We start from the raw sequence: 25,267 nt of genomic DNA on the forward strand, positions 1-25,267 counted from the left end.
CATCTTTCACATTTGCTATAAATTACATTTGCCCTGTGGGCTGTGGTTCTCGCAACTCACGAGGAACCCAAATCTGGCCAGGCGACCGTCTGGGCATTGATTTTCGTTTTTGTGCTTCCCACTGGAGGGCTTCAAAACAATTTAAAACATACAAGAACGACTGAGCAAACACTGGGGAAAAAAACGAAAAGAGAAACAAGAAGTGTCTTGTGATTGAGAACTTGTTCTACATTTTCTAGGCAACAGGAAAAAGCAGCTGTTAGCCTGTGAGTTTGCCCAAAGGCCAAAGTCAAGCTCAGGAGTCAAGGGTTGAACTCAGCGTGGGGAGAGTCAGACCCTCAGTCAGCCTGAGACTCCCCTTCTGTCTGTGTCTCCAAATAGTTACTGACTTGCTCCAACTAGTTACTGCGGAGACCAACTTTTCCTGCTAGAGAACGCTTTTTTTTTCTTCCTCTTTGCCAAATCAGCATGATCAAATATTTCTAAAGCTAAACCAAATGATATATTGGCTTGCAAACTTTATCCACACCCTTGCATCAACTTAAAAAAAAAAAAACAAAACAAAAAAACGTGAGCTGCCTCTGGGAGGGAGTGGGGAGAGGCTATTTTGTGCTCAGAAAGATGCCCCGAGGCAGCTGTAGATAGCATTGTTTTTGTTCAGCTTTGGCAGGGCTGGCCTGTGCATTAGCTCATGTTCCAAATCTGTCACCAGAAGAATGTAGCGAGAGTCTTGTTTCCATCTCTTTCTCACTTCACCCTTTGCTTAGCCAGAGTCCAGTGTCTACAGAGCCAGGATCGCAAAGACTTAAAAACAGCAGTTTTGAATAAAGCCTAATAGGCTTTTCACATGATTCATAAGAAGAAAGGAAGGCACTTCTCCCAATAGCCCAAGACGCACATTTCCAGGCCTGGTGCCCTGCTCACCGCCGAGGTGGTTGCTGCTGGGGTTTAGAACATACGGGATAATCCTTTTCAAAGTCTCTGCAAGTCCTCACTGAAGTGGGAGAGCGGAGAGGCAAGGAGGGAGGGTGGAGGGAAGGAGGGAGAGGGAACTAGAGCCGGGAGCAGCCAGGCTCCAGACTTGAACCTGCCATTCAGGTTGGTCACCTCTGCCTTCAAAACCTCAAGCAGGGAGCCAGGGCTTTTGTGCAGTTTTCGGGTCGGACAGCCCTTCTTCAGCCTCACACCCTTGTTGGGGACCCCCCGGGTGAGCTGTGTGCTTTCCTCATCTCTCGCCAACTCTGGCGTAGCCTCTCTGGGGGTCCGTTTCCTCATCTGTGAACGGGGAACGGGGGAGTTCCCCGTCATGCCAGCAGGACCGTGTGAAGCCACGTTGACTAAAGGGCTTTGACGATGACAAAACCCTTTGACAATGTCCATTTTTGTGAAGTGAAGATCAAGTGAGGTATTGAAAGCACATTGTGTGCCGTTGAAGGCTGTATACGTGGAAAGAGCAAGTGTTGATTTATGCTTGCCGTGGGAAACTTCTGTCTGTACCTGCCACGGGGCAAGAACTTGGTTTCCACAGGTAAGGAGGTGGGAAAGAGGAGAGCGCAGGGGCCGATGGGGTGACCCCTCTGGCTGAAGGTCCAGCAGGCTCTACCCATACCTCACAAATTGTGGCATCGTTTCCCAAACCCTTTCACCACTCTTGCTGACGGCTTGTGAAGTGCTTTCACCATGAACTCTGTGCCCAGAGGAGAAGGAATTTTTACTTTATTTTATTTTTTTACATGTTTATTGATTTATTTTTTTTTTAATTTTTTAGTGTTTATTTTTGAGAGAGATAGAACATGATTGGTGGAGGGGCAGAGAGAGAGAGAGAGAGAGAGAGGGAGGGAGAGGGAGACAGAATCAGAAGCTAGCTCCAGGCTCTGAGCTGTCAGCATAGAGCCCATCGCAGGGCTCGAACTTACAAACTATGAGATGACCTGAGTGGAAGTCGGATGCTCAACCGACTGAGCCACCCAGGTGTCCCCGCATGTTTATTTATTTTGAGAGAAAGAGAGCAGGGAGGGGCAGGGAGAGAGAGAGAGAGAAGAGAGACAGCGAATCCCAAACAGGCTCCATGCTGTCAACGCAGAGCCCGATGCAGGATTCGAACTCACAAACCGTGATATCATGACCTGCGCTAAAATCAAGAGTCACTCAGGTGCCACGGGAAAGGGATTTTTAAAAGACAAATGGCAAGTGTGTCCACCTGGCGCAGCTGAGCTGTCACCAGGGGGAGGTTCTCACGAGGGGAAGGGGCACGAGGTGCAAACCACCACCTCGTGATGCGCCACTGTGGAAAAGCAGGTTCTGGAATGGTCTCTGAGGGAGGCCTGAGGAGTGATGACCCACAGGAGGCCGCAAGGGCAGAAGGACAGCTGCTGTTCCCCCAGTGACCACTGGGGGCAAGGGAAGGAGGAGAAAGCAGGCCCAGCGGGTTGAGCACCTGCCGCAGGGCAGTTTGGCGAGGTGGGTCGCTTCGTTTGTGCTCCGTGACCGGTGGCCTGGCGCCTGTAGTCCTGTGGTGAGCGCCATGGACACAATCATGATCATGTGGAACTGTGAGGCACTTGAAGAAGGCGTGTGGGACAGTGGGGGTGGAGCCAGCCCGCGGGGTAGGAACAGGTAGAAACCAAGAGCAAGAATGGGCTGTGGGCTTTTCCCCTGTGCGATCTGTATGTATGTCTTTAAAACGGAGTTTAAAAGATTTACCCACCCAAAGGGTAGTTTGTTCTGGGCATACTTAATTCTTTCCCCGTCGAGAAACTGAGTAGTAGGATGAATGGAATTCCTTTCCTTTTCTATTCAATGGAGGGGCTATGGCCCTTCTGTTCCTGTGTCCCCATCCTGCGTAAGTAAGTGTCATTGCTCTCAGTGTGCCGTCCCCACGCTGTGCCCCACGAGGCCTTGCATGTCGGCTCTAGCAGGCTCGCTGGGAACAGGACCGCTCTACCTGCTCTCCGGGCAAACCTCCTTTCAGTGCTCCCTGAGGCTGTGCACACCTGTCTTCAGTCCTGGAAACATGGAGGGGGCCACTTCCGGGGCCCCGTGTACAAGAACCCCAAATTCCACGAAGGAAGAGACCAATCTAGTTTGGCCTTTCACTGCCTGGCTTCGCAGATGTTGGGTAGCAAAGGCATACCTAAGGAGATGTGAAGGAGTCCTCCAGCACTGGGCCAGCTCCTCCTCCCCTCTTTCCTTAGCGTTCTTAACCTTCCAGAAGCTTCTCAGCATCTCTTCAGAGGCTGGGGAATCAGACAACCAAGCTGTTTAGAACTGGGTGTACATTAAGAATGAAAGGGCTTATTGAATCTCCAAGGATAGGGTTTGCAATCTGTTCAGTTAATAACATACTGTCTTCTTTTTTAAAAAAATTATAGGACTTGTGTGTTGACTGTAGCTTAATATGTATACAGTGTTAAACACTCTTGATTAAGTTGGACACACTATTCAAAGTATATATTATATGACTTTATAATTGTAGATAGTCTATTTCAATAATTATAAAATCTGTGGCCAGCTTGGGAACTTCTGTAACGTTTCATTCTTTTCCTTAGAGGGTTTGGGCTGGAGGTGAATTGCCCAAGCGCTGTGGGTTCCTGGGTGTGATAAAGGAAGCAGGGGGGTCAGGAGTAGCAAGTATTTGACATATTTGGGTTTTGGTAACCAGCCTGGTCAGAGTTTAGTGAAAGCCACCTGAATTCTGAGGACCTGAGTCTGAGGGAGACCTAACTGGGTCCCTGGGCCTGGAATCTTCCTGGAGGCTGGGGTGGGGGGGGTGGGGTGGGGAGAATAAGATGTGTCCCCCCTCCCCCTGTGCCAAGGTCCCAACTGAAGCTTTTTGGGAACTTGAGGGACAGCAGCTGATATTCTTCATGTGCAGGTTTCAGGACAAAGGTCAGGCACTTACCAGTTTACTTCCAACCTCCCCTCAGAGTCCGCAGGAGACCCGGGGACCAATTGTGCTTTGTTTGCACTTTTAAAATCGGGTGAAATTTGTACAAAACATTTGTATACATCTGTATAAAACATTATGATACAGTTTCAGTGTAAAACTACAGACCCCCCCCTCCTTTTCTCACAAGTGCCCCCAAACTATGTAAATCTTAACAGGGCTGCTATTGGAAGTTTTAAATATAACACAGAGATGAGGGCCACAACCTCTGAGGTATGTTTAAGCCTGGGTCACTATTTCTGATAACTTGTGATGTGCACCCGAATATCCAAAGCCCTGCCTTTGTTTAAAGCTTTAAAAAATCAATAATTTAGAACTGTGGAGATTTGTTTCCTTTAAATTTGGACACTGGGTTGAAGTTCACGGATGGCCCCCACCCTTTCTCTAGCTCTGCAAAATGAGGTAGAACATAAGTGAATAGAAACATTTGGGTAAATTGTTTGAATTTTGTTTATAGGGACAGTATAGCGCTCACACAGATTTTGCTTGCAAATCCACTAGGCTTTCTTTTCCAAGTCAGCATTTTACCTGCCAGAGCTCACTTTTGAATATTGTAACAGTAGCTGTTTCCGTGTCTTGTTAATTTAGATCACGCAGTGGGTCTCGTGAGACGCCACCTGCCTTTTCCTACAGAAGTAACAGAGACCCGTAGCTGTGGACCCCTTGACATTTAAATCTCCATGGCGGAGACCTCGCCATTAAGGGGAAAAAATCCCAGCAGCAAGAAACTGAACAGCATCCGGGCAGGTGAGGTAGAATTTCAAACAGAAATGGGAACGCACAGGTATTCAGCTTTTGTGAGAGTTTGTGCTCCTGAGAGACTCTGTCATCCTTGGTCTTGTGAACTTGTACTTCCCCACGTGTGGTGGGCGAGAGCCCTTCTCAGCACGGAGCGTCCCGCAGCCAAGGCCAGTGCACCAAGTTGGCACGACAGTGATCTCTGCTACCCTGGCACATCCCAGAGCACCTAACGTCCTGTAAGAACTCACTTCGGAATGGCATTAGTTGTGGTTCTGCCACTTTCCAGAAAGGTGGGGGACAGGAGAGTGAAACAATAGCGTGCTACAGCCTCGGAATGCATGTTTATGGTTTCGTCAGATGTGAGCTTCTGAATCAGATGTTCACAGAACCGTGATGTTTATACACAAAACAATATATTATTGCCTCAGTTTATATGTCTAAAGAGAGACCTGTTACTTTTTCATGAGCCTGCCTCATTTTTATAACTATCGGTATTTTAGTTTACGATACGGACAACTGAAAACAGCAAAAGCCCTTTCATTTAGCTGATAATAAAGCGTCATTAGTTTGGATTTCATGGGTCACTTTATTTAGCAGATGCTTGCTGAGGGCACCTGGAACCAGCTCTGAGGCTGCCTGGGCGAAGGGAAAGGGAAAGGGGAGGGGACAATGACAGACAAGACGTTGAAGAGACGGACTAGCAGTACAAAATCACTCATGTTTCCCGAGTATCCGATAGTGAGCTCCTGTAACATATATTTCACACACATTAAAATAAAAGGCCACTGGGCATGTGGGACATTGTGTTATACTTGCGTATTTATTACTAGAATGGAATTTTCTCCTGTATCCTTACTCATTCTGTTTCCCCAGCCCCAGAACAGGGCTCGGCCTCTAGGACACTTCGTGTATTATTTGTTGAGTAAATGAATGAAATCATTTCCTAACCTTTCAGCTCGTATGTATCTCAGAGATGTTAAAGCTGCTGTCAGCAAAAGCGTCCAGACTTCATGCTTTCCGTTTAAGAACGAGTGTTTTGTAAAGTGGACTTTGGAAAATCCGTCAACTCTTTTCAGCCACTAGGGGACGACATAGTGCAGTTAAGGAATCAAGTCTTTTTAATTCTTTTTAAAAAGAAAGGTTAGTTCTTGAACTAATACTCTCAGATGTGGATAGCGGTGGCTAAGTTAAATCAGCATTGCAGGAAGGAGTTTAAAGCTGTATCAGCATATTTTAAGCTGAACACAGGGTAAGCATGTGTCCGGGGTAAAAATATATCCATAAAAATAGCCTGACAATGTGCTTAAAAACAAAGTATTATATAAATAGGCAGCAAATGAAGATCTAGTCCTTAATAATTTTAAAGTCTCTTTCTGCCACCCAATCAAATAGCTTACACGGTCTAATAGCCAAAAAAAACCCAAAACAAAACAAAACAAAAAAACAACGATGCAATGTGCATGGTAAAGAGAAAGCTCTTCGCTCGTCTGAACAGGAAGTGATCTGATAAAAAATCCACCGTGCAGCCTATTGTACCTGGCACAGTTTTAATTTCAGGGGGACAGTGCTGTGGTTGTAGTTCTGTTAACTGGATGTTGACTGAATACATAGACCTTCAAACTGATGAGCAGCTGCTGCTTTAATGGAATCAGGTCCATGAATACACCTCTTGTGCGCGAACCTGTTGGACAACCTTGCTTAGGACGGCAACGCCAGCGAGCACAGTAATATCTTTACTGTTCAGGAGAGAGTCACAGGGACTGGAAGACAGGACTTTTTCTTTCTTGACGACATTTAATTAGAATAAATTTAAGATGAGCTCAGTTGTCACTGTTGATGATTTTTTTTTTATTGTCTTCAGTTCACAGTCTCTAGCGCCCTGAGGTCTGACCACGTAGGAATTCCACGGTAGATCCAGGTCACCCTGCGGGCGCCACGCCTTCCCTTTCCTCTCTCACCGTCTCCTCCTCCTCCTCCTCAAGGGGTCCTGGTTGCCCAGCCTGCTGCTGGCAGGGGTCGGTGGCCAGTAGCTAGGAGTCGCCCCTTCTTTCCTTTTCCTGGCCTACTCTCCCTAGAAGTGCTAATTAGGAATCAAACAGCCACAGCAGCTGGCAGTTGAAGAAGAAAAGGGAGTAACAATGCTTCAGTGCTCTCTAACTTGGCCTTGAACAATGGGAAATTAGCTGTTCGGGAGTAAAATAAACACAGAAGCCAACCAGGCGGCTGGTGGCCTACACCTGCCGCCCTATGATTTCCCTCTGCCTTCTTAGGGGGGACAGGGACCCAGGGCAGCTCCACACCCCTGGGTCTGCCCACACCCTGGGGCCCCTGTGGTTCCCCGCCTACTTTGCCTAATTTAGAGGCGGTAAAGGAGAGTGCAAGCCGATTCCTTTGAGGTTGTGAGGACAGAGGCTTGTTAGGACAATATGGAGGTTGGTGTGTGTTTTTGAAACTCTCCTTTCCAAGGCTGCTTTTTCCAGGAGCTTAAGGACAAGCTTTGGGTTTTCAGTATCCCACACCCCTTGCTTTTTCTCTTTGTTACGAATATCTAGACAGGGATTCCTGAATGCCTCTGTTGGAGAATCCCGTAGGGACTGAGTAGGTAAACCCTGGATTCGTGAAAACCAGAAATTGATCTAACATTTTTATCCCCAACATATCAGCAGTGCGTAGGCCTCCGGTTTTCCTAACCGTCATTTTAGATACTCTCAACTCCTTTCCTCTGAGAAGCAGAGCGTGGCTGCTACTTGTCGGGCTCTCTCTGGTTCGAAAGGAACTGTGTGTTTACGCAGAAAGGGTGTTAACGCTGGATGCTGGCCCCGGGTGGGAGGCTGAGGCCGTCAGATTGGCTTCCGCTCACCATGGTTACAGATTTGGGCTGTATCTTGGCCTTCGTATGTGCACTGATAGTCTGGTGAACACCGTCCTCGAGGTTTGCGACCTCATGCTCCCTGATGCTTCCTCATCTGGCTCCATCCCATCATCGCCAGGCTGCTGTTGAAACTTGAAATGCTCGTACTGTTCAAAACTCTCCTGGGACATAATCAGATTTTGGTGGGCCGGAGGGTGGAATGCCTTCTAAGTGACAAAGAGACTGAAAGCCGAAGGAAATTTGTGCAGTGATGAATGTGCCGCAGTTAATCACCGCAGAGGTATCCTTTCCCCAAATGTGTAGAAGTCTCAGGAGCCGGGGATGGGAAGAGTCTCTGAGCCCGGACCTTCACGGCATCGAAAATAACTAAAGGGTGTTTGTATTCAGGCAGGGTTTGGCCAACCGCTCTGCCTCCTTATTTGAAAAGACAGAAGTTTGGGGTTTTGTTGTTTTGCTTTGGCTTTCGTTCCCCCCTCCCCCCCGCCAGCACATAGTTTCTGGGATGCTAAGGATTTTTCCTGCACCTGACCCAGTGACTCCCTTTTAAGTACCCAGGACATGCGATCTATTTGAAGACAGTCGGTTGCTATTTTTGAAGTCTGGGCGCCTCAGGAGTCAGGATGCATGCTAAATAAGTTGCTCCAGAGATGGAGTGAGTTCTCTGAGGGACCTGGGAAGGGGGCTGGGGGAGGCAGAGGCAAAGAAACTTCCCCTGAAGCCTAGCTACTCCAGACCTGCTGAAGGCAAGTTCCTTTAACCCTGCAAGCCACCCTGTGTCCAATCTGGCAGGCTCTACAGACCAGTATCTATTATTATGTAAATGGACCGAATAAGAGATTTTGGCAAAGGGTAACCCTTTGTCTGCCAAAAGGTAGGCTCTTGCTTGTGAGTCCAGAATTTTCACAGTAAACAGTGGGTGACCTATAAGCCGGCCAGTCACCTTGCACATTGCCTTATTAGGCAAGCCAGCAGGCCAAGAAGGCTGGTGCCTGGGGACAGGCCGGCAGAGCTGGTGGCAGTGGGCTTTTGTCCCGCAAGGAGCCAGAGAGCCCAAACCCTGGAGACGTGGCCTAGTACTGCTCAATTAATTCTAGTGCAGTGTGATGACAGGAATATGCACTGCCCTTGGCAGACACACTTATGGTGTGGATGGAAAACAGGAAGTGGCTTCCCGAAGGTCAGAGCAGTATGTCACCTTTTCCTAGGGCTTTCCTTACTCTGTGGCTTGTGCTGTGTTAGGACTTACTGAATGGAGCATGGACTGTATCAGGCAATATTGAATGGTTTCCTGTTGACCCAAGATGTTTTGGAGACTCTTAGCATCTTGATCATGTTTTCTAGTAGAGTCTTGCTAGTGGTGAGGTCATGTGTGAGGTAGGAAGGAAACATCACCAGGCAGCAAGGTGCTACAGCGGAAAAGAACAGAGTCCTAGGAGCCAGGGGACCCAGGCTCCAAGGCTGTCACAAATGGGCTAAGTGACCTTGGACAAGTCACTTCCATTGTGCTCTGTAAAGTATAGGGTTAGACTGGATGAGCTCCAAAACGACCTCTCCATTTTAAATTCCTCTTCTGAAATGACATTCATCACGTCATCTGCCTTATCGTTCTCTTCAATAATAAAGTTTACTCGGTGTTGGGGGTTAATGGCCACAGCTTAGCATCTCAGGGAAATAGCTTTATGATTGAACGCTTTAGACTCAATCCATCTTTTCTCTTTGGTGTTTTTTCCAAAACAGATGCAGTGGCTAGAAACTAGGGAGGGCGGCACTTTTCTCTACCCAAAATTTTTGTACAGACTTCTTAAGTTCCTGAAATTAGCGGTCATGGCTGAAGAACCAAAGCTGCCTGTGGGACAGAGGAGCACACGGAGGAGGAGCCTGAATTAATTATGTGGCAAGTGACCACAAACAGGAGCCTCAAGTTCATGTCTCTTTGTCTAAGTGATTTCTTTTTCATTTCTGAACCTGATGCAGGTTCTGGACAGCCTCCCAGGACAGAAGGGACAATGGCAGCTTGTCCTAACTGCCCCATCACCACGAGTTTCTCTCCCTACAGAAATCTCGTAGTTGCAAAGCTGGCCAGCTCATTACGGGAAGCGACAGCTCCCAGGGCTGGGGTTAGCATAGGCAAATGGGAGTGGAGTGGGAGAGGACACCTGCTGGGGTCTGTTTTGACCTTGTTGTCTCCTTTTGATTGACTCCTGTCTGCTTCTTGTCTCTTAGGGAAAGGGTAAATTCATTATGTCCATCCTGTTAAAGAAATCCCCCTCCCCCCCGTTTTAAATATCTGTTTCTATCTCTGTTGACCTCTTAGCTGACTGGCTCTCCAAGACGTGGGCTATGGCTTTGAATTACTTGTACTTAACTCAAACCTTTGATCTGTACAAAAAGGGATTCATTAGTTTGGTGCTGAGCTCCCCTAGGACTTTAGAAGACCCCTGAAACTCCATGCAAAGCATGTTTCGGGGTCAGGGGGGTACATTACTGCACCTCAAATTGAAAAGAGAAAAAGATTAATCGTGCGTAGGACAAGAAGGAGCAGGGAAGTCCCTGGAGTGGGTACATTTTCTTTATGTACCACAAAGATGTCAGGGGAAGAAAGAGGCTTCTTGTTAGAACATAAACTTTGAGTCCCTGAATGAGAAGCCACAAAGTCCACAAGTCCAAAGTTGTTATAAATTACAACACTGTTGCTTGAATGTTTTATATCTAGTTATCTTGAATGAGGAAGTTAGGATTGGAGCCGGTGGGCAGTTGGGTTTTCCAATGTGATCTTAAGGTGTATGTATATAACTTTAATCACAAAGCAAGGATTTGATTTTAAGGAATAGTTATTGTCCTGGGAGAGATAAACGTGTTGCCTTTTTAAGGGGAAGAATTATTGACTCACCTGAATCATACTGTTTTAATCAGTTGTTTGATTATTCCTTAATTACATCAATAAGCGTTTAGCTACAATGGAGCATTAATAAATAGTTCACTCCCAAATCAGCATGAATGTAAAAAAGCGTGTAATTCACATTGACCAGGACAGTACAGTTTACCTACTTATTTCCGTGTCGTCACAGTTAAAATACTTCATCTCGGCAGGTGTTTTGAGGAGGAGAGGGGGAAGGAGGTACGCGGGTTCTCTGTTCTAGGAAGTGAGGTAATCCTGCCATGTTTGTCTCAATTCTGCCATGCACGTGGCTGTTCTGGAGCCAGAGGGAACGGTCTCTCATTATACCCAGAAAGAATCTATCGTCCCGGAAAGACAAATATACGTACTTGATAGGAACAACGGAAGAAGTAGGGAAACTTCAAAAGGGTCGGCGAGAACAAGGTGGAAGAAGACCCTGGCAACTCTATACAAAAATCAGCCCTTCACATGTTAGGGGATCCTTCATCGCGACCGTGAACTCATGGGGGGGCAGGCGCTTCGTTCAACATCCCGAGCGCCCTGGCACCTGACCTCTGGTAGTTGCTCAGTGAATCCTGTTGGGAAAGAAGGGACGGCTTCTGGAAGTGGAGTGGGAATACACGGCAGGAGATGGGAGAGGGCTGAGGCGAGAAGGGGGTAGGGGTGAAATCTTTGACGTTGGTCTTTTGCATATCGGGTGCAAGTAGGTGATGGGGCATCTAACTGGAAATACTACACAGAAAACCCGAAATATCAGCCTTCAGTTTACATCTTACTGTCAGCACTGAATCCCCCCTGTAACTTACATCCTGAGCAGTCACTCTGTTTCAGTGGCTTCGAGTGTCTGTGACATGCTGGCCAGCCTGTCATGTCTGGTAACAGAGATGACACGGTGGCAGAGTTGCCAGCCATGGGCCAGGTTGTGATCTGGGGAGGGGTCACAGTAACGAATGTATGAAAAAGGAGGTGGCCTTTAGAAGATTTTTTATTTTACCGTCTGCCGTCCTGGGTATGGTAAGAGGCATGCAAGCCTCGTAGAAGAAGTGAGTGGGTCAGGACGTCTGTGCTTCTGGAAACTATTTTCTTTCTTAAAGACCATGCTGCATGATGTCCAGGCCTGAAGAGAACCTGGAATTTCTTTTCTACTGGGACTTCAGTGACAGCTTTTCTGTTTCTTCATAGTAGATGAGTCTCCTTGTTGTGGGAGGTTCCTTCCTTCCCACCTGCCTTTCCACCTCTGTGTATCCTGGCCTGTCACATTCCTTTTGAATGTGGCCCCCATCTCAGCCCCACACCTCCTTTGCTTTTATTTTTTTATTGTTTATTTTTTAAAAATGTTTTATTTGAGAGAAGGAGAGAGAGAGTGCAAGTGGGGAAGGGGCAGAGAGAGAGAGGGAGACAGAGGATCTGAAGCTCCCCTTGCCCCTGCGCTGCTGATGGGAGCAAGCCCGATGCGGGGCTTGAACTCACGAACTGTGAGATCATGACTTAGAGCTGAAGTTGGACGCTCAGCTGACTGAGCCACCCAGGCGCCTCTTACACCTCCTGTAATAAAGCACTATTCTCAGGGCACCTGGGTGGCTTAGTCGATTAAGCATCTGACTTCAGCTCAGATTATGATCTCACAGTTTGTGGGTTTGAGCCCCATGTTGGGCTCTGCACGGACAGCTCAGAGCCTGGAGCCTGCTTCGGATTCTGTGTCTCCCTCTCTCTCTGCCCCTCCCTTGCTCATGCGCTTCCTCTCTCTCAAAAATACACAAAAATTTAAAAAATAAACAAAGCACTGTTCTCACCCCATGTGTCATGCATACATCACCCCTTCCTGCTGGCACATCCACTTGTCTCCTCCATTCCCAATTAGTCTCACCAGTCACCCTCTCCAGGAAGCCTTCCTTCCTCAGACTCCTCCAGTGATCCCATTTCCTTGCTTCTTCCTGGACGTAATATCATGAACGGCTTGTACTAGTGGTTTCCGACCTCTGGGGCATATGTGGGGTAGGGGGACCTTCATTTTTAACAGGTACCTCATCTGACCCTGAGGGGCACCAAACTTTGATATCATTTGCCTTATATCAGATGTTAAACTTACTCGTGAGTGTAACTATATCTTTAGTCATTTCAACAAGCAAAGAGAATATACCTTCAACTTCTGTGTCGTAACCTTCCTGTGCCACTCAGTCTTTGAGCACAGGATCTGCTTTGCAGTGGTCATTGCCTGTGGAGAAAGCTATCGGGACCAGGTCCGATCTCAGCCACATCCCTCCACTTCCCCATCGTTCAGCAAACGCTGACTCTAGGCAAGCTAAGTAAGGTCCTGGGTACCAGTTAAAGTACATTTGTAGGACACTGGACATGCTGGGGATGACAGGTTGCTGGATTTTTCTTGGGTTTTCATACTAATTAGTTTTGTGAGGTTGCTGGGGTTTTTTATTTTTATTTTTTAATGTTTATGTTTGAGAGAGAGTGTGAGCAGGGGAAGGGCAGAGAGAAAGAGTGAGATATGGAATCCGAAGCAGGCTCCAGGCTCTGGGCTGTCAGCACAGAGCCCACTGTGGGGCTCCAACCCACAAACTCAGATCATGACCTGAGCCGAAGTTGGGGCTCGAACCCACGAACCCAGATCGTGACCTGAGCCGAAGTCGGATGCTTACTCAACGGAGCCACCCAGGTGCCCCTGCTGTTGTTTTTATGAAGATGCCCTTCTGAGGACGAGGAAGCCCCCAAATTATTTTATTCAAAGCTCTTGCCTTCAGATCACTCAATTATAGCCGTAGAATGGCTCTAATCTATCAGGTATCAACAGTAATATTACACATTTACTTGTCTGCCATCTGGATTTTTAGACTCATAAAAAGCTCTCATATCTGATGATTCAGTATTTCCTTACTTTCTGTTCATGTTAAAACCATCAAACAGCGAGTATTGAATGACTGGAGTTGGCAGAAGCCTGCTCCGAGCTCCCTGGATAACTGTCACCATGCCAGCCCCCTTCCCCTCTGCTGGGCTCAGCCCTCAGTGAGCGAGGTGGGGCCTGGGCCCCCGCAGCTGTCAAGAAACAGTGTTCTGCACCTCATGTTCTAGGATACAGTTTCAGATTTTACACTAAATACCTAAATGTATGCTTATTTGCCAGATCATTGTTGAAGGACCCTTTGTGTATTGGTGCTTTGAGGAGGTCAAAATGTCCTTGGCGTCTCCCTGACCTGGAAGGGAGTAGTGGGCCACGTGCAAGGGGCCTCGCGAGGGCAGTGCCCTGGATGCCCAGCGCATACCTCTAACCCGTGTTGCTTTGTGCTTAACTTTTAGTGTTCTGTCCCCATTCCCCCTGCACGCCAGCTCCTGGTAACCACCATACTACTTTCTGCTGCTGCGAATTTGACTACTCTGCATACCTCGTGGGTGGGAAATCATACGATATTTGTCCTTTGTGTCTGGCTTAGTCATTGAATATAATGTCTTCACGGTCCATCCATATCGTAGCACATGTCAGAATGTGATTCCTTAAGGCTGAGTCATATCCCATTGTACGTATATTCCGGTTGTACATTTCCAACATGGAACCTGACCTTCCCCCACCCCCCTCACCCCCCCACCTTGCTCTGAGAAACAGTTGACCATTCTCTCTTCCCGTAAACTACCTGGGTTATTTTTCCCAAGAATTACTAGCTACAGATTCAAAATCGGCCAGAAGTTAAAATGATTAAGGATCATTTTCACTTCAAAGGTTAACATTCCTCTTTTGGACATTTAAAGCCACGAATAAGTCCTTACGGGTTCGCAGTAAGCCTTTTCTTTAAAAACGAGTTCTGGAATATAGCAAGACTGACGTGGTCCTTTCAACACATCTGACACAGAAATCTCTGTGCGTTGTAATATTTCTTACCGTTGAAAGTAATTTTGCCTTTTCATGTCTGCATACTTGGCCTGTTTAAAATTACTTTATGCAGTCGTATAACACAAAATTTTATTTGAGACTTAGCCTAAATATTCCCTCTAACCAAAATTCGGAAAGCATTTTGCAGTGCGCACAGGAGGAGACTTTCACTAAAATGAGGAATCTGGAATGTATGAATAAACCAGTATGTGATAAAAGGGAAATGAAAAGGACTTAAATGGGCTTCCCACTGGTGGGATTACCTCATGTCAGCCAATTCTGCCCCAGATTAAGAGTCTGCACACATAAATAAAATCCCCACAGAAAATGTGAATACCATTTACAGCTGCTGCTAGCACACAAAATACTGCTTTACTAGGCTATAAAAATACATCCTTCACTTTGGAATTTTAGTCCAGCCATCGCCTTTCGTAGCTTAGAGTAGATTTCATTAAAGTCGTTCTGCCACACTTCTTAAAGTTTTAGAAATGTATCAGTAACTCACAACGGCATGTGGTCAGGTATTGTCCATTTAAAAGTCAGCTCATTTTCCTGTGGCCTGTGAGTTCTTCAGTTGCTTTCAAGGAGCACAATGAGGAAGCATAAGGTGACATCATACAGGCCTCAGATGGACCGTCACAGACGCTCACGTCTCTTTTCAATATGGAGATCCACGTGCGGATTAAATAACGTGCGCCAGTTTTCCGAGCGCATCCCCATACGGTTGACCCTTGAAGAACACGGGCTTAAACTGTGCAGACCAAATTCTATGTGGATTTTTCCCCCAATAAATACAGCCCAGTACCATACATGTATTTTCCTTCTGATTTTCTTCATAACGTTTTCTTTTCTCTAGCTTACTTTATTGTAAGAATACAGGATATAACAGGCGTGCCTGGGTGGCTCAATTGTTAAGCGTTGGACTTTTGGTTTCGTCTCAGGTCATGATCTCACGGTTTGGGAGTTTGAGCTCCACGCCTAGCTCTGCACTGACAGCATGGAGTCTGCTAGGGATTCTTTCTCTCCCTCTCTCCCTTCCCTCCCCTACTCCTGTACTCACTCTCTCTCTCTTTCTCTCTCTCTAAATAAACGTGGAAAAATTAAAAATAATACAGTATATAACATACAACATACAAAATATGTGTTAATCGACTGTGTATGTTACTGGTAAGGCTCTCGGTCAGCAGTGGGCTAACTTTCAGTTCAGTTTGGGGGGAGTCAAAAGTTCTTTTTTTAAAATTTTTATTTTTGAAAGAGAGAGAGAGAGACAGAGAAAGAGAGAGAGAGAAGGGGAGGGGCAGAGAGAGAGGGAGACACAGAATCCCAAGCAAGATCCAGGCTCCGAGCTGTCAGCACAGAGCCTGACACGGGGCTCGAACTCACAGACCGTGAGATCATGACCTGAGCCCAAGTCGGATGCTTAACTGCTTAACCGACTGAGCCACTTCGGTGCCCCGGGAGTCAAAAGTTCTACTCAGATGTTCGATTGTGTAGGGGGTCAGTGCCCCAAGCCCTACCTGTTCACGGGTCGACGGTACATTCTCTCACGTAATCATGACCTCCCCTTCGTATTCTCTTTGATTTCATTTTGACCAGGAAATGGTTGTTTTGCCTTCAGAGCTACATTTCAAGAGTCTGGAGCCCACGGTGTCTCCATTTTCTCATGCTGATGGGGATAGTAACAGTATCTCCCTGCAGGCTTTGAGAGTGCTGAATGAGTTTAATGCCGCAGAGCACTTAGCATCGTGCCCACCCTGGCGTGCCAGGTCAGTAAGGGTCCCAAGTCTTAGGCTATTCTGTATATCATCCCAGTAGGTCTGGTAGAAAATGGGTAGTTGCCAGTGGAGGTGTCGGGCTGTTTTCCTGTTCATTGGATTTGTTCCCATTTTGTCCTCCATGATGATGACCCCTGAAGGACAGCTTCACTCACGTTGCAGGGGTGCATGAATGTGTCAGCCAGACAACAGACAGGGGGACTGGTTCCTCATAAAGCCTCCATGTAATCCTGAGCCACAGCTGTGAATTGGGCAGCACGTTCCCTGAGGGTTTAATACCCTGATCCTTTGTCATCTAATGCCTTATCTTTTGACCTTGGCCATTTAGGAGGTAACCCTTCTTACCTGGACTCCCGCTGACATTGGCCACAGTTAGACTACAGAAATCAGCTCCCGTTTTTCCCATTCCATCGTATCTCTGACAAATCTTTGACATTTTCTTCCCGTTTCTTCCTGCATGCAAATGTTTACGTTCTATATCCTTGCTTCACATTGTAGGAAAGACAAGAAGACATTAGTAGAAGTCTCATGGTAAGGAAGGAGTGGTAACCATTCCCCTATATGCCCCCTAGAAAGGAAAGAGAGTTGCTGAGAATGGACCAGAATCTTAAGAATGAGGGAGGACAGAAGTGATCTCGTTGCTTGTCTGCTTGCCTGCCCGCTTCATTCCCTCGTTCACCCAGTATTTACAGTTTGTTGTTCCGAGCCAGGCCCTGTGCTAGGAACGTATCTCAGGTGTTGCCCCTCAAGTCGATAATCCTTTAGAAGACAAGGCTCTTAAGCAGAAAAAGGATAATTGGCAATAGAGAAATACTGAGAGAGATGACAATCGTTGAAGGGGCTTAGCAGGTGAATTCAGTGCTGGTTGGCAGAGAAAGTTGGTCTCGGCACTTCCATGTGATTATGGCCCATGTGGGGTTGAGTGTGAGAAACATGGGGTTGCATGTTATCAAGGGCTTTGGCGATTCTCTGGCCAACTCCTCTATAGCCAAGAAATGCATATGTTCAGGGGAAAAGGGCAGATTGATATTGTGCCATGAGCCCACAGACACAATTCCATTCATGATTTTTCTCCTGGGTGTTTAGGCCAAATCTCAGCCTTGAGATTTCAAAAGGGCCTATTACTTTCATCTTTATTTGTCATTAATTGTTTGGGTGACTGTAGAAGTAATTCATGTTTATTGTGTATCTATTGGACGATAGAGGAGGAAAAACTTGAGCAGTTATGTCTGAGTAGCGAGTTAATTAATGTTTTGGAGTATTTACCATCTTTCCAATGAAGTGGAGCGTGTACCTCTAATACATCGTGAAAATTTTTCCAAATTACCAGCTGCGTTTCAAACCTGGTTTTCTTGGGTAATTTACTTACTCACTGTTTCTGTATGTTGTAGGCTGGTTCCAGTTTTATGCGTTTATAAACAAACTGTGGTAAACATAGTTGAACTCGTTCAAAGTAATCTCCTCTAGTAACACCCTTATCCTGTCCATCTCCAATAAGGTGGGAACTTTGGGAAGGGAAGGAAGAATCATAGAGTAATACATTGCTTGCTTTTTTCCATAATACCCCGGCGCCACCAGCCACACTGACTTATATATTTGCCCGAAGGTCTCAGATATGCCTGTTTAGTCGTGTCTGGGGTCAGTGCTGGATTTGAGGGACATCTGTAGAACCAAAACCAGACCAAGGAATCATACGAAATTTGTAAGAAGCAACCATAAACTGGCTTGACTCCTCCCCCAGGGGTCAGACTGGCCCCTTTACCAATAAAATCAAGATAGAGAGAGGGCTGGGAAACCCTACGACAACAATTTGGAACATGTTTACCGCAATGGCCCCTGTTATTTTGTATCCAGGCCTATCAGGAATGTGGGAGTTGTCCAGGGGAGAGGGAGTGAATGTGGATTTCTAGTCTGGCACTGTCACACCATAAGCCATGTGACCTTGAGAGAGTAGTCAAACATTTTGCAAAATGAAGATTTGTGATCAGGAAGGCCCCTTCACCTCCAGTTTTCCCAGAGTCTAAGGCTTTGGATTTACCAAGGCCTGATTCACTTGACCGAGTGATTTCGCTTTGGGATGTCAGCATCTCAGTGGCCCATTCATAGATCCTTTCTTGGTCATCCACGACTCACGGATCATGACATGGTATGCCCATGACCATGACAGTGACCTCCCTCCTGCCCTCCCATTTCACACATTTATGCCCCTTCCACTGAAGTATTTTCTTTCATCCCCATCTAGAAGAAATTTAAGCATTTGCTGTGTTTCTTTTTAATTTCAAGATTAAAACTTCAAAAACGTCCAAGAAAATCCTTCCTTTAAACATTACTTCTGAGTATTGAAGGCAGTGGTGCTTCAAAAATGAAAAAGATCAGTTTTTCTGAGTGGACACAGCGGCAGAAAATCTTGTGCATCTTGTGAGTCTCCTTTCTTTGTGCTGAGCTGGTGGTTAAGTGCTGTTGTTGGAAAGGGAAGACAGCACCATCTCTGTTTTAAATCAAGACGTCTTCCCCCTGAAATTTAAGAAAATCACAACCACAACTTATCGTTTTCTCTGCAGAGAAGTAAAACAGCTACCCTATGGAATGATGTGGGGAGATGTTTGTCTATCTTGTAGCTCTTCTGTGTGAATGAGCCAGCCAAAAATAATAACATTAGTGTTAGTGGTTATTATTTCTAATTAGTGGAGAGTAAATAAAAAAAAAAAAAACTGTGTGCTTTTTGCTGATGTAAAAATGTAGATTTCTTCAGTCTTTTTGGTCTCATGAGGATGAGATAATTAAATAGGAAATTAAATTGCATATTCATAATTTCATAAAGAATTGTCTGCTTTTTCTTTTCAACAATGAAGGCATATATAAATCTGTTTGTTTTTTTCCATAAGTGATGGGTGAGGCATGTATTTCTGGTAAGATTCCGTTACCAACGTAAAGAGAACATCCAAATCCTTTTTACTGTCAATTGGAATTTCATTTTAAAAATTTAAACTAGAGTTATTCCTTAGTAATAATTCAAAAGAAACATTTAGATACAGTTAAGGTAGTTCTAATTGAGTATTTTCTAACAAGAGTAGTTTTCAGGAATATAAACGGTCATGAGCAGGTGATACTGTATCTTATAAGCTAAGTTTTTTATAAAGATTATTTGTAAAACGTAAATATTATTTCATCTTATCTAATTATTCACTTCCAGAATCAGTTGGCTTGCCCAATTTCCTCCCTTCCCCTACCCCTTCCCACACTTCTGTTTTCCTATTTTTTTTTTCCCAGTTAGCCATGACCTCCACAGCTACGTATGTTGTTCCTTGCCGGGTTTTTTTCAACTGCCCTGTTTGCCATATTTCTCCCCAGCTTTATAAGAGATGTAGTAACCTGAAGCATAGAGAGAATGCCATATACCACCACCGACCCACGGAGTCACGACTGCCAGGGTACCTTCTGTTGACGTACCTTGGTTAATTTGGCGTATAATTCTTCCTTTTCAAGTTAGGTTTGTCTGTGGTTTAGAGATCAGGTTAAGTCAATCTGATTTGACATCAGGATATAAAATCAGTGAAAATCATTTTAGAGTGTGACCTCTAGCCTTTAGCAAAGATTATCCCATCATTTCATATGGTCATTCAGCACACATTCTCTGGGGGCCTGCTCTGCACCAGGTATAGCGTTTAGTACTAAGTATACAAAGATGGACATACTCAGGGTCCCTGCCTCCCACTGGGTGTGGGGGACAAATCATGGTCTTCGGCCCACCTTCCCAAGATTCTGTGGCTCCATCCCTAACCAAGTACCCATGAGCAAGTTACTTCTCTGGCCCTCTATTTCCTCGTCTTGTAAATGACGTCGCTTTCGTAGGTTCTCTTTAACGCTCCTTTTAGTTGTAAAATTGTCAGTCTCTAATTAGTACTGCGTGGCTCACCATCTACATGTTGCAAAAATAAACCGGGGACTTCAGGGTTTCTGGTCCTGCATATAAGAAGTTTGGAAGTCCCTCCTTTCTCCCAACAGCAAGAAAGAAGCCGAACAGACTGAAAAATCAGCAACTCTTCTTGGATCCGTAAGAGAGGGGAGGACCCAGGGCAAGCCACTGCTCCTAGGGTTAGAGACATGGATGGACAGGCCAGTACAGGGAATTGGGACTCATGGGAGTAGAGACTCACAGGCAACTCAAGGGAGCAAAGACAGTCTCTGCCACCAAGGCTGCCAGAACAACTAGACGGCCCCATGGGAAAAAAAATAATAATAATAATCTAGATACAGACCTTACACCCTTCACAAAAACTAGTTCAAAATGGATCATAGACCTAAATGTAAAGCACAAAACTATAAAACAGCTAGATGATAACATAGGAGAACACCCAGATGACTTTGGGAGTGGCGACGCCTTTTTAGATCCAACACCAAAGGCATGACCCATGAAGGAAAGAATGGATAAGCTGGATTTTGCTAAAATTATAAAACCCCTACAAGAGACAATTTCAAGAGAATTAGAAAGGCCGCAGACTAGGAAAAATATTTGCAAAAGACACATCTGATAGAGGGCTGTTACCCAAAATATACAAAGGATTCTTAAAACGCAACAATGAGAAAACAAACAACCGAGTAAAATATCTCAGCAGGCACCTCACCAAAGAAGATACGCAGATGGCAAATAAGTAAATGAAAAGATGCTCCACGTCATGTGGCCTCAGGGAAATGCAAGTTAAACAATACGATACCACTATGTGCCTGTTAGCATGGCAAAAATCCCAAACACAGACACCACCAAGTGCTGGCAAGAGTTTGAAGCAACATCAACTTTCATCCGTTGGTGGTGGGAACGCAAAATGGTACAGTTACTTTCCAAGACCGTTTGGCGCTTTCTTACAAAACTAAACTTACTCTTACTATACGATGCAGCCATCACGCTCCTTGGTATTTATTTACCCAGTGGAATTGAAAATGTCTGTCTACACAAAAACCTGCACCTGGATGTTTATAGCAGCTTTGTTCATAGTTGCCCAAACTGGGAAGCATCCATTCCGTGGGTGAATAGGTAACCAAACTGTGGTGCATCCAGACAATGGAATATTATTCCTCACCGAAGAGGCATCAGCTCTCGAGCCTTGAAAAGACACGAAGGATCCTTTGATGCATATTACCAAGTGAAAGAAGCCAACCTGAAAAGGATCCATACTGTTTGACTCCAACTATCTGACATTCTAGGAAAGGCAACACTAGGGAGATGGAAAAAGATCCGTAGTTGCTGGGAGAGGAGGAGGGAGGTGAATAAGGCAGAGCACTGAAGATTTTCAGGGTAGTGAAAATCCTCTGTGTGATATTCCGATGCGAGATGTCATTACACATTTGTCCAAACCCATAGAATGTTGCGAACCTTAAGGTAAACCACGGACTGTGGGTAATGATGATCAATCAAAGCAGGTTCATCCTTGGTAAAAATGTACCCCTCTGGTGAGTGCTGTCGCTCATGACGGACGCCATGCATGATGTAGAGGCGGGGGACGATGTGGGAAATCTCTGTCCCTTCCCCTCAGTTTTGTAGTAAAGCTGCTTTTTAAAAATTAATTCCCTTTCAAAAGTAACGATGAAATAACAAGGGGGCAGTCCACGAGGTAATGCTTAAGAGCTTCTGTCTCAAATTAAAATTTCTGAACCTCCAGTAATATCTGCCTCTTCTCTTCCTGCAATTTCGCTCATGTGTTGTTCATAAATCTGGACTCTTAACGATGGGGTTTTGGCTCCCTGTTAGGTGAAATATTTCATTTAACTTAGCCAAAGCCGGACTCCAAGCAGCCTGGGAATTGTTAGGCGGCTTCCCCTTTTCCCAGTACCTCAAGAGCCTCTGTATAGTTCCTTTTTGTTTATTTTTAGGGAGAGGAGGAGTTGTTTTTGACTCCCCCGGTGATGGTTAGGTGGCAGTATTGTCTATTTAGCTGAAGCATAAGTTGTGATTCGGCCCCCGCTTTGAAGTGGAAACATCAAGAATGGCCCATCAGCGGAGTCCAGCCTGTTTGAGCATCCACAGGCCTGATTTCTGCTTGTAATCTGATTACGGGGTTTGAGCTGTTCCAGCCTGCAGCCTCCTACTTTGCGTTGACTATACTTTTCAAGGACACGAGTGCCTGATTGCTGTAGCCCTGTGCTGTGAAGAATCTCAACCCAGTTTTGCTTAGACGGGCTGAAGGCCGTGGCTGGTTGAGAATTAAGCTGGAGAGCAGGCTCTGTGACTAAACTTTCTATGTGCAACCATGTTCAGAAGCCCAGAGATTGCCAGCTATCTGGGAGTTTTCCAGTTCTCTGAGAGACAAGGTAAGGCAAGAGAAATAGGAATTGCACGTATGGGTTTGTTGTATACTCTGATGAAAGCCTTTGCAGCTTCCGTTTTACCATATATTCTCCCATGTCCAGTTAGTTACACAGTTTCCTCAAAGGACACTTTAAATATCTAACGGGGTGTATGCATTAGCTTATCTTATGCTGAAAAACGTGGGTTGGTTTGTTTTTTTTCCCCTAGTGTAAGTTACAGAGACTGCTAAACCACTGTAGCCTCTATGCAGGAAAAATTGCAAATTCAGTTAAAATGTCCAAACTTGGGATCACATTCTGGACGTGCTGTGCTTTAGCTAAAATCTTTTTCTAAACTGAATGCTACATATACTAAATCATTTCCAGTAGACAGTGGTGTTTGTCTTTTTATGGACTCTTCATGTGAACACTGTTGGGAGCAAAATGCTTTGTTTTGTAGTGGCTTCCTTTAGAGTGCGGAGGAAAATGCATGCTTTCCGTTTAACTACTGGGGTGGCATCACAGATTCTGATCACTGATTGAAGAAAAGTGAAATGCTGAAGTTATTTTGAGTGGCACATGTGAACTTCAGGCATTCTGTAGCTAAGTCTTTCCCAGCACAGACATACCATTAGGAAGTGAGTCGAACAGGCCTCAGAGTCAGAAATTTTCTTCTATGTCACTTGATAGGTTTTTGAACCGAGTTCTCACACATAGCCAGGTATGTGTATAATCAGGAAAAAGCCTAGATGTTTAATTGGCATTATACCTTGCATTTTATTGTATATCTCTAGTGGGTCACAGTTTCCAAATTCCGGGATCCCGGATGTGTTTTGATGGATAAGGGCATGTCAGCATCTGATATATTTTTGTACCTCCTTTTCTTCTGGCCCCCAAATATTAAACAGTAAAAGGCACTTCCTTAGAAGTCTCTGTAAGTGGTCTGCTTGTGGTTTCCTTGGTGGACAAAGGGTTACTATGCCAAAAGCTGTGAAACAGATTACTTGCCATTAGACTGGTATAAATTTGTCTGTGCCTGGTTTTGATTAACTGGTTCACCCGGATGTGTGTTTTTTTCTGCATGGCTTTGTTACCACCTGTCTTTACACGATACATATCTTGCCTTCAAAAATAAAGAAAGTAGTTGATTTGATGTGTTGTTATTGTTTAGATTTTAAGGAAGGCAATAAAACCAGCTGAAGCATTTCCTCTGCTCTTCAACAACCCCTTAAATGCACACAGTCTTTAAAGGTGTCTCAAATACATCAGGCTGTGATGAGTTTCAGTGTTACCTTGACCAAAATTGTTTAATTTTTTTCCTCCTTTTTTTCCTGGAGTGTGTAACTATGCCATTCAGTATTTATTTGCTTTGAACTATTCTCGTAGCTATAACAAATTTACATGATAGGATTGAACTATGTCAGATTTTTTTTTTAATTTTTGTTTTTTTTTCACCCACAGAGTTATGTTGACCACATTTCAGGAGAAGGAAAAAAAACCTTGCCTGTGTTGTGGAATTTGATTCTTAGAAGGTGTCATTTTTGTATTCATATTTCTTGTCTGGTTAATGGTTTCCTTTTTTCTTGTTATACGTTCAGTGGGACTTTGGAGAATTCTTTTCCCCACTGGAGATTGTTTTTTTTTAACTCATTATGTAGTTATTTCATTGTTACCTTATTTCTTTCTCCTTAGATTTCAACCAGAAAAACTTAAGCTTCCTTGGATTACCAAGTCAAAGAAAAGTTCCAAGGTAAAGTGGTCTTTGCTCAAGACTCTCAGGATTTAGAGATTTGTGGTAGCTTTTAGAATTATTCTCCTAAATTCCTAATTCATGAGTTTGAATGTTTGGCAATATGTTTTCTCCCCAGAGTTTGATTTATTAAAGTATATGAAACAAGCTGACCTAATTGTAGATTCAGCCAGAAAAGATTCTTTTGGTATTTATTAATGCTGTTCATGGGAACTATTTGCAGAGCAGATATAATTTTGAACCTGTAGAGGGCTACTATCTTTTCTTTTTTTTTTTTCATACCTGCCTCTAAGCGTGGGATGTCCGTTTGCAATCTGCCCATTAAGTAAGAGAGCTTTTGATTTTTAAAGAAAAGATTTAGCCTTGTGCCTCTCTTCCCTCCCTCCCTCCCCCCTCCCCCACCCATCCCTCCATCTGTCCGGTGAGGTCCTGATGTCTCTTAACCTTTCTGCTCTTCGGTTTCCTACAAGATATTAAGGGTAATTTGATTTACCTAATGTGCTAAAACTCTATGATATAGAATCATTCATATAAGCTTTGTAAAAATCAAAGTTTGTGCCAAACAAGATAGCTGTATCTCAGATGCTTCTTAGCAGATCACTGTCCCTAATAGATGTTGAGATTTCTCAAGTGGAGACACAAAGTTATTATCCCTAAGACATACAGGCATAGACCCCAATGTACATTTCATTATGGTAGAAGGACCCAACCCTGATCTCCCCAGCCTTCCACTCAGATGCACTTCTTCCTAATGTATCCTGCATGGCATTGCCTCTTTACTCTAAAGGGTTTGCATTTCAGTGGTTTTGAATAAACAGCTCTCTAATCACTGTCCTCATCAGGCTGAGCGGGGCTCTGCATTTGAAAATGGCAGCAGGCATCTTTTGGACACACTAGATGAGATAAAGAAAGCCTTGATGGATTTGATCCACATCTTAGTATCAAGTCAACTAGAGTTGGCTGTCATCAGTAAGGCTGTCTGTCTTATTTGACTCAGGAAATCTTAACTTTTCTAGCGCTTGACAGAATCTCCCCTATTTCTTATCTTTGTCCGATAGAATCTAAGCCTTATATCTTAGTTCCAGCTACTACAACAAAATACCATAGACCGGCTGGCTTAGAAACAAC

At 44.9% G+C, this 25,267-nt stretch overlaps 1 protein-coding gene across 20 annotated transcripts in view; it reads left to right on the forward strand.

Annotated features, from left to right (window-relative positions):
- Positions 1 to 25,267, forward strand: part of SVIL (supervillin) — a 231,358-nt gene that overhangs the window by 105,788 nt on the left and 100,303 nt on the right. For 5 of the 20 annotated variants that reach the window (XM_053225459.1, XM_053225462.1, XM_053225461.1 and 2 more), the window contains one exon: positions 24,082 to 24,139. The exons of 3 other annotated variants lie outside the window; for them this stretch is intronic. Coding sequence is in view for 13 of the 17 variants with exons in the window: in XM_015074749.3 (XP_014930235.2) it covers positions 24,082 to 24,139 (58 nt within the window). In the remaining 4 variants the exon portion in view is untranslated. Of the gene's footprint in view, positions 1 to 1,051; positions 1,529 to 21,081; positions 22,414 to 24,081; positions 24,140 to 25,267 lie in introns of those variants that run through there. 12 more of the 20 variants (XM_027073736.2, XM_027073738.2, XM_027073740.2 and 9 more) reach the window with 9 other exon arrangements.

The sequence above is a fragment of the Acinonyx jubatus genome, chromosome B4 (genome assembly GCF_027475565.1).
Source record: "Acinonyx jubatus isolate Ajub_Pintada_27869175 chromosome B4, VMU_Ajub_asm_v1.0, whole genome shotgun sequence".
Taxonomy (NCBI): Eukaryota; Metazoa; Chordata; class Mammalia; order Carnivora; family Felidae; genus Acinonyx; species Acinonyx jubatus.